Here is a 9,868-nt window from a genome sequence, read left to right on the forward strand (position 1 = left end):
GTATTTTGTGACCTTTCTGGTCTCGGGTCAAATACTTGCACCATCAAGAGACCTAAAATACTCCTTCATCCTTGTCCTCTTTCACCTGGTCCCGTTTATTGCCTTCAGCATAGCTGTCAGTGAATCTATCTCAGTACTTTTGTACTGAAAAAAAAATTTACACGCCTCTCCTGGCATTTACTGAAAGGACTTAGTTCTTTTTTCTTCTTTTTTAAAATCATTTTGTTGGGAGCTCTTTCAGATGGCATAACATTCCATAGTTCAATCACTTCAAGTGGAATTTTACAATTGCTACCACAATCAGTTTCAAAACATTTTTTCCTCTTGAGATCCTTGGTAACAGCTCCCCTTTAAACCCACCTTCATCCCACCCTACCCCCCAGGGACTCTTATTTTTCCTTTCTTTCCCCACGTCTTACACCATCCCATGTATTCATTCACATACGGTTCCTTTGTTCACTCCCCTTGAGTGGGGTTATAGAGGCGTCAATGCTGTCTCTTCCCCTTCCCTCTGGGAACCATTACTCCTGTTGCTGTTTCTGAAGGTTATCTATCTTGGCTTTCATGTCATGAACGATCATATTTATAGAAATGAACATACGAAAGTCTAACGTGACTACTGCAGTAAAGCAAATAAAAACCATTTCCTTCTGTGTGGCCCTTCTGAGCGGGAATTTCCAATTATCTTGCAGGTGGGTTTTGGGTCTCTGCTATATTCCCACCCCTTCACACCAATTTGGTTGTTTGTTTTTGAACTTCTGAAACCTTTTCCTGTTGACACATCATGATCACACCAGCGGCACCTAGCTCCTTTTTCTTTCCTCCATTTAAAGTTTAGATTTCAATACTATATAGCAATAAAGGATAACCTTATAACAGGAATGAACTTTATCTTACATTCATCATAACACAGAGAACATTATGCCATGTGACTTAGTCAATCCCAGGGAACCTATTGTATGGGGCCAAGACTTTAAAAGCCCAGAGAAAATTTACACACAAAAATAAACATTTTTGAAGGTTACCATGAAGGGGAGGGAGGCTAGCTGACTAACTGGGGGATTGTTGTTGTTAGGTGCCTTTGAGATGGTTCTAACCCATCGCCACCCTATGCACAACAGAACACAACAACACAGGAGCCCATTGTTACAGCCAGTGTCAGTCCATCTCCCCGAGGGCTTTCCTCCCTAAAGTGGCCCTCCACTTTACCAACCACAGTACCCTTCGCCAGGGACCGGTCTCTCCCGACCATATGTCCAAAGTATGTAAGAGGAAGTCTTGCCATCCTGGCCTCTAAGGTGCACCCTGGCTGTACTTCCAAGACAGATTTGTTTGTCCTTGTAGCAGTCCATGGCATTTCCAATATTCTTTGGTAGCAACACAAAGAGTTCAAGTGCATGAACTCTTCTTCAGGCTTTTTTAGTCAGTGTTCCACTTTCACATGGCTGGGAGACAAATGGAAGATGCCCTAGCTTGGGCCAGGTAAATCTCAGTGACTATTTGCTGAATGAAGAAATGCATGCCCTACAAGGGAAGTCTAATCTGTGACACCATCATCCTCATTCCTTGTCTCAGCAGTAAAGCCTCTAGATGCCACATAACCAAGAGGAGAGCTTCCCTGGGACACTGCTGACGTGGTCTTGTCCTTTCTCATGGACTTACCTGTTTTGAAGTTCTGTCCAGGTTTTGAGAGGAATTGTAACATACTGAAATTCAAGAGCTACTTCTTTGAACTCAGTAGTTTCATACGACACCTGCATTTCTAGGCCTGTGGTTGTGCCTACATCCACGTCAAGCTTCTTCTCCTGGCTTCCAAGATGTTGAATGGGGATTGGTTTTGATGAGACAGTTTCTGGGGAGGAGAAAAGTTGACCTTAGGTTTAGCCAAGAATTAACATAGACACATGTAATTTAATAAATGGGGTGACTGAAGTCCATTCCCCATTCAGGAGCCTTCTTAGCACAGTGGATTAAGCATGGGGCCGCTAAACTCAAGGCTGATGGGTCAAGCCCACTTCAGCTTCTTGGGAGGCAGGTGTGTTTTCATGAATATTTCTAGTCTTAGAAGCCCTTGGGATCAGCTCTACTCTGTCCTATAGGGTCGCTATGTGTCAGAATGGACTCATTAGTAGTGGGCTGGGTTTGGTTCTGGTATCCAGCTTCAGGATTTCTTGACTAGAGCAAATGGCTAATGTTCTTGCCTGAAAAAACCCAAAGGTTGGAGGTTAGAGTTTACCCAGAGGCATTTTATGAGCACGACCTGATGATAGGCTTCTTATAGAGCAGCTGTTGGAAACTCTGTGGTGCACAGTTCTGCTCTCGTGTGGATGGAGTCATTTTTAGTTAGAGGGCATTCAATGGCTACTCAAAACCAAACAAAATGAAATGAAATGAAAATCACCAGACTTACTACCACTGAGTCAATTCCAACTGTTACAGGAGTAGCAAGCTTCATGTTTCTCCATGGAGTGACTGGAGATTCAAAGTGCTATCATTGTGCTGTTTCAACAAGTTGATGAAGCACTGGAAGCGCTCTAGTCTATGCCAGGAAATTTGGAGGCCACGGCCAATAGGCCAAATAGGTGGAAGTGATTCATATTTGTGCCCATTGTAATAAAGGTGACACAATAAAATGCTCAAGCAATAGAAATACATCACTCATACCATGTGCAAGCAAAACTCTGCTGAAGATCACCCAACAATGGATGCTGCAATACATTGACCGACAACTGCCTGAGGTCAGATTCAGAAGAGGACATGGAACAACATTGCTGATATCAAGTGGATCTTGGGTCAAAGTAGAGCAAACAAGGAAATGTTACTTGTGTTTTATGGACTGTTCCAGGGCATTTGACTGTGTGGGTCATAATAAACTACGGATAACCTTGAGAAGGATGGAAATTCCAGAACATTTGATTATGGTCATGTGGTCAGTACATAATCTTTTGTCAATTGGGGATGACAGAGTGTGCAGGGCATTAACCAACAGTACTTGGCTGCTCTTATCAGAATTGGGAGTGGGCATGCAGTTCCTACCATGGTGCACCAAACCATGAGGACAGCGTGGCCATTTGGAAGAATGCATGAAAAGAGAGAGGTACAGGGCTGGCACCAACCAGAGCCAAACTGACCCCCACCCTGGAAGTGGTTGTGGCAGACAGCAGCACTGAAATTACAAGTTGGGGAGAGGAGACAGCATACTACACCCACACGGAGGCAGGCCAGGAGGGAGGAAGATAAAGAGAGAGTGGGACTGGACCCCACACTGGCACACCAGGCCTGGAGGATGACATCCATGCGGGGAGCTAATGGGACACAGAGGGCACTGGACAATTGACAATAGCACCTGTCACACTGTCCCCTTATTGGAGCAGACTGCAACAGAGAATGTTTCTCGGGCCACATGGTGGGGAGGCAGTGTGGTCTGAAACCGCAAAACTTAGTTAATTAAGAAAGGAGCATATGAGATCAGCAACTGGGGCAAAGCAGAGCTAAGAAGGCCCTGAGGGGCCCCCAAGGGGGCACTGCAGCATTGGAGGGACACCTTCTAGACTGTCACGAAGGACAGCAAACAGATCTGGGATTTTTGTATATTTAATCTCTTTAAAAAGTTGTAAAAATTTTTCTTATTTATTATTATTTGTTATCAGTTCGGGCTATGTCATAGTCAGTGTGCCGACTTATATAGGAAGGCACAGAAGGCATGCTTGAGGAGTGAGCAGTGGGACAAATGGTCCTGGGAAGACCTTGGAGTGAGGGCAGTGGAGGGAGGGGGTGGTAAGCAGGCTGCGCTATGGGCAGGGGAACAACTGGGGTGTTGGAGTCAATGACAAGGAGGAGATTGGGATCCAAGGGGGGTGGGTGTCGGAGCAACAGCAAACTAGCTAAGAAGAGGTACTGAGAGGTAGAAATACGGGGAAAGTGACAGTGGAAGGACCTAGGAAACAAAGTAATGGGTACAGATATAAACATAGCAGTGTATATATGCAAATACATTAATCCACAAAATGGAGGTATTGGCCCATGTACATGTATTTATATGGCATTACACTGAGGTAGGATGGACTTTGGGCCTCTGTTCATACCCTCCTTTCAATACAAGAACACTTTGTTCTAACAAATGGGCAGTCTGGGATGCTCATGATCCTGACACAATCGCTGAAGACAAAACAGGTGCATAAGCAAATGTGGTGAGGAAAGCAGATGGTGGCAGGTTATTAAAAGATGTAGTGTCTGGGGTCTAATGGCTTAAAGTTACACATGCCACCATTCAGCAGTGAAGAAAAAAGTCCACATGAAAGAAGCATACTGCAGGTGCGATCATAAGGAGTCATAGGGAGCAGTTAATAGACATCAGCAGACACATAATAAACAAAAATATATTATTGAGAATGAGGGGATGGGGTTGGAGCAGAGACCCAAAGCACATCTGTAGACAAGGGAACAATCACCCCACTGAGGGGCCACAGGGAAGGGACGAGTCACCAGGGTGCAGTAAAGCATCCATGAAACACACTATATTCCTCTGGTTCCTTGAAGCTTCCTCACCCCCATTATCATGACCCCCTGTGCTGTGTCTCAATTCAGAGTAGACCAGAACATGTACACAAGTATAGATAAGAGATGGTAATAGTGATACCAGAAGGGTAGGGAGAAGAAGGGGAGTAGAAAGGGGGGGAGAACTGGTCACAATGATCAACACATAACAACACACCCATCTACGGGGGAAGAGCAACAGAAAGCATGGGGAAAGGGAGACAGTGGTCAGTGTGAGAGATGAAAATAATAATCTATCAGGGGGTTATGAGGGTGGTGTGGGGAGGGGAAAAAAGAAAACCTGATACCTAGGGCTCACTATAAATAAATGTCTAGGAAAGAATGAAGGCAACTCATGTACAAACATGCCTGATTCAATCAATGTATGGATTGTGATAAGAGTTGTATGAGTCCCCAATAAAATGATTTTAAAAAAAGCACAAAGGGGTGGAGTTTAGCCTGTCAATCAGGTGGCAGCTTGATGGATTGATTTGGAGTCACTTAGGAGATAAATAGCTTGCTGGAGGTGGGGCACACGCCCTCTCCCTGCAAGACAGTCCAAGACACATGGAGCTATGCTAGCTTCCTGGAGCTGGAGCAGCCACGGGGAGACCCCTGCCAGATTTAAGATGCTTACACTGTTGCTGGATCCACAAGACTTTCCAACCACTGGCTTGTGATCTTCCTGCATTTGGCTTCATTGCATGTGTTTTGTGAGTCTGAAGAGGAATTTATAGATTGGTATCAGACATATAGCCTAACATCAGACTTATTGACTTACTCTGGACTGGGCTGGAATGTTTCCTCAATATTCAATTGCTCTTGTATATAAAGCTCTGTCTTAAACACAAATGAGTCTCCTTGGATTTGTTTCTCTAGTCAACACAGACTAACAGTTCATCGGGAACTTTTACATGTATTAAGAAGTGGTTGTGGGGACAGAACAAGGGAATACCGCATGGTTTAAAATCAGGAAAGGGGTGATTCAAGGTTGTATCCTCTTACTATACTTATTCAATTTGTATGCTGAGCAAAATCATCAAAGAAAGTGGATTATATGAAGAAGAATGTGTCATCAGGATGGGAGGAAGGCTCATTAACGACCTGTGTTAAGCATATGACACAACCTTACTGGCTGAAAGTGAGGAAGACTTAAAGCACTTGCTGATGAAGATCCAGGATTGTAGCATTCAATATCAATTGGGGCTCAATGTAAGGAAGACGAACATCGTCACAACTCAACCAATAGGTAACATCATAACAATTAGAGAAAGGTTGAAGTTGTCAAGGACTTTGTCTTGCCTGGATCCACAATGGATGCTCATGGGAACAACAGTCAAGAGATCAAAAGATGAGTGCCATTAGATGACTGAAAGATGATTGCCATTAGATGACTCTGATGCTCATGACCTCTTTAGAGTTCTCACAAGCCAAGATATTACTTTGAGGACTAAGGTTCACTTGGTCTGAGCCATGGTAGTTTCTGGTGTTTCACAGAAACAGAAAGTTCTCTGTGAAAACTCAACACTGAATAAGGAACTGAAGAAGAAGAGATGCATTTGAATTATAGGGCTGGCAAAGATTACGTACGGAAAGTACCATGGACTACTAAAAGGACAAACAAATCTGTCTCAGAAGAAATACACCTAGAATGCTCCGTAAGGGGCCAGGATGGCAAGACTTTGACTTAAATACTTTGGATATATTGTCAGGAGAAACCAGTCCCTGGAGAAGGACACCGTGCTTGGTGAAGAGGAGGGGCAACAAAACAGATGAAGACCCTCAAAGACGTGGATTAACACGGTGACGGCAACAATGGCCTTGAGCAGGGAAAGACTGTGCGGATGGCCCAGGACTGTGTTATATATTGTTCTGTTACTCTGTGGGTTGGAACCGACTTGATGGTGGCTTCAACGAAACAACAACAACAATAACAATACCAACAGCCACCTCATGGTTAGCAAGCAATGCTAAGTATAAGCCCCTCGCCACCAGGGCTCTGTGCAACCATTTACTGGGTATTTTGCTTCAGGCCTTCATCTTGTTTAATGTTTTAAGTCAGAATCTCATATGCTTGATTCCGTCCAAGGGTTGATTAGCAGAGTTATAGCTTTATCCTAAGAAATGATAACATCACTTGGATCGGAGCCTCGTAGAATTGTCTTTACTGACATAGTGTCTCCTGGTGGAGCAGGTACAGCACCTGTTCCTGGGTGGCAGCACACTGGAGCCGAAACTGCTTGGAGCAGACAAACATTGCTTTGTCTCCTAGTTCAACCAGGACTGTAGCCTTGACCAAATGGTTTTATTACCTTCTCTTTCTCATGTATAACATCCCTACCTCTACAAGTTGATGTAAGTCCTAAATGACCCCATGGTTCCTGGACCCAGTTAGTCAGTGGATTCTGATATAATCTAATTCATTGTCCCTTGTCTGTAGAGAAGGGTGATCCAGAGACCTGCCCGTCTGGTGTTTCAGGGAGTCTTTCTTGGTGAGCTACCTCTATCTGGGCACCTTCTACTGTATTCCTTGTCCCCTCACCACTGTCTGGCAGTACCTGGGGCTGATGAAGAACCCGAGTCCTCCAGGATGTCCAAGATGGAGAATTCTGCTGGCTTGTCCTCTACCTTAGAAAACAATGAAAATGAGCGGCGCTCCTTCCATATCACGTTAAACTGTTGCAATTTGTTGGCTACACTGATGTCTTTGATGGGCTTCAGATCTCCTTTTCCAGTCTTCTCGAGCAGTTTCTTCACATAATTCTCCAATGTGGAAGGCATGTTGCTAGGATCAGACAGGAAGGGAGTACAAAGTTAAAAGTTAAATTGGAAGGGAGAAGAAGGTGAGAGTTCTCTTAGAGATCTTTGACATTTTTCCTAAAGAGAAATGATTTAGTTACGCAATTGCCAGCGCTAAGCATGAAATAGGGACTAAATTATAACCCTCTAAACTTTCAAATTCCTTGCTCCTTGTGACTGAAATAAGGAAGACTCGAGGCTCCTCAGCCCTCAACCCAAGGAGAGTGTGAAATCCCAGGATTTTTTTGATTTTTGTTATCAATTTAAAACAATTTTATTGGCACATAATCCACATATACAACTCTATTGTTCAATGATATCAAGAAGAGCTGTATATAATCATTACCACAATCAGTTTTCGAACATTCATTCTTTCTTGTCCTCACTGATTAGCTACCTGTTTCCCCCACAACCTGCCCTTGATTTTGTTGTCAACTGAAGGATCAGAGAGAATGTTAGTAGTGGGAAAAGAGGACATGGGGATGGGGGATGGTAAGTTTGCAATTTTACCAAAAAATGACATTTGGACAAAGACTTAGTGCAGGAAAGAAGCAAACCCTATATCTAATCTTGGGAAAAAAGATTTCAAGAGGAGGAATCAGTATGTGTAAAGACTCTAGAGCAAGCTTAGCCCGGGAAAAGTGAGGCGGAAAGAATCAGATGAGTTTAAAAACACTGGAGGTCAGAGGGTGTGGCACCTGAGGCACCTTGGAGGCCTTTAAAGACAGGAACGGCATAGCTGATGCATTTTCTAAAAATCTGGGTTGCTGTTGACAAGGGATTGTTGTAAAGGTGTAAGTGGAAAGTCTCGCTTGACAGGAATTACAATAAGACAGACAAGTGCTGGCGCTGGATTGGGCCACAGTGTTGGCACGCAGTACAGAGAAGCGACACATGGAGTACAAGAACCTGGGGAAAGTGCTGTGTGTCAGAGAGAAGGAGAATGGCCTGCACTGGGCTGTTTGTTAGGGAGTCAGCGCCATAAAGTAAGATAAGGAGGGTGGGTCCCACACTGGCAAAGTGGCTAAGATAAGAAAGCAGGAGCTGGCCCAGAAACTTCCGGAGAATAAAGGATACATGTATCTGGCACGTAAAATACTGTCAATACTTTTAAGGACAAGCTGGGTTAATTGCCATGGACTCACCCCTTTGGTAATTTCAGAAGGTCATTGTTAAGTAAACCTTGTCAGACAGAGAGAGTGTTGGCATGGTGAACTGAATACTTCACCCATTGATTACAGCCTTTGGAATAGACACACAATAGAACAGCTTACACACACTAGTGATGCCCATGTTAGTAATTCCAACAGATCGGTTTACTGAAATCTGACTTAAATCACCATGTAGCAGGATGGTATTTAGACACCAGAGATACCATAGCTAGACTAAGCTCCTGCCAGGACACAGGGGACCCTAGAGAGCACTTGGCTAATGTGTTGGAAGTAGCAAAGAAGACTCATTCCCTTGTAGAGGATAAACATGCATGTTCTTAGCTCATAGTGGGTTAAGATCCAACTGGTCAAGGGACATGATTTGTAGTTACCAACTAGATGGCTGTTTTATATATGGGTGCAAACTCCCTGTAGACAGTACTTGTAGCCTCTGTCCTTCAGGATTGTACACAATCTTTCTGTGACTGACTTAAGAGCAGGTTTTAGCCTGCATGGGAATAGACATGGAATGGTTAAACAATGAAGGGGGTGAGAGAGGGGGTGCTGTGGGTCCTTGCAAATTGGTTGTTGGGGCAATGGAGAAGTAAGGAAGGTGCTCCTTAAGGAAGGGATTACGTAGATGTGAAGAATGAGTAGTGGCAACTAACACAGGAGGGAGGAAAGAGAAACACATGCAGAAGTGACAGCCAGCAGTACATAGCCCTTGTGGTGTGTTCATCTGGGTAAACTAGAGAACCAAATTCATATAAGCTCATATGTATAGGAGAGAGTTTTATATATGGGGCAAGTATACATTCAGAAAGCATCTCAACCCAGTCCACTCCAAGCCCTTAAGTCCGCCTTAGCCCAAATGTCTGACACAGATCTACAAAGTCATGCTCAAATTCACAAACACACACAATGACGCCCAATGCAAGAGGATCACAGGCCAGTGGGAAGAAATCTTTAAACCCAGTGGCAGTGTAAGCATCTCTGTGCTGGCAGGGGTCTCCACATGGCTACTCAAGCACCCAGGGCTGCATCTGGGTAAGTCCATGTGGCTTCTCCTCAGGGATGTCTCACAGGAAGTGAGCCTTGCCAGCTAAGACAGTCGGCCAATGGTCCTACCATCAGAGAACAAGAGACCATAGAACCAGAAAGGTGAGGCTCACTGAGCCATTTAGCACTCTGTCCTTCAATTAATCCCATATGTGCTTAACCTTGGCCAGGTTGGCACAATAAACCTTAACCATCTCAGGTGGTAGAGCTGGAGACCCATGATGGAAATAGATAGTAGTGGAACCAGTGGTGGGAGTGGAATGAGACATCATGAACTGGGGGGAGAAAAAGTTCTGGTAGCATTCATGCCAGGCCATTCTCTA

The 9,868-nt window shown here is 44.3% G+C and overlaps 1 protein-coding gene across 1 annotated transcript in view; it reads right to left on the reverse strand.

Moving 5' to 3' along the window:
- The window catches only part of LOC142448585 (gasdermin-C-like), a 31,388-nt gene extending 24,071 nt beyond the window's left edge, over window positions 1-7,317 (reverse strand). The window contains exons 1-2 of the mRNA XM_075550538.1: window positions 7,095-7,317; window positions 1,785-1,852 (exon numbers count right to left, since the gene is read on the reverse strand). Coding sequence (XP_075406653.1) covers window positions 1,785-1,852; window positions 7,095-7,317 — 291 coding nt within the window. The remainder of the gene's footprint in view (window positions 1-1,784; window positions 1,853-7,094) is intronic.
- Between the last annotated feature and the right edge of the window lie 2,551 nt (window positions 7,318-9,868).

Source organism: Tenrec ecaudatus, chromosome 5, assembly GCF_050624435.1.
Source record: "Tenrec ecaudatus isolate mTenEca1 chromosome 5, mTenEca1.hap1, whole genome shotgun sequence".
In the NCBI taxonomy this organism is placed as follows: Eukaryota; Metazoa; Chordata; class Mammalia; order Afrosoricida; family Tenrecidae; genus Tenrec; species Tenrec ecaudatus.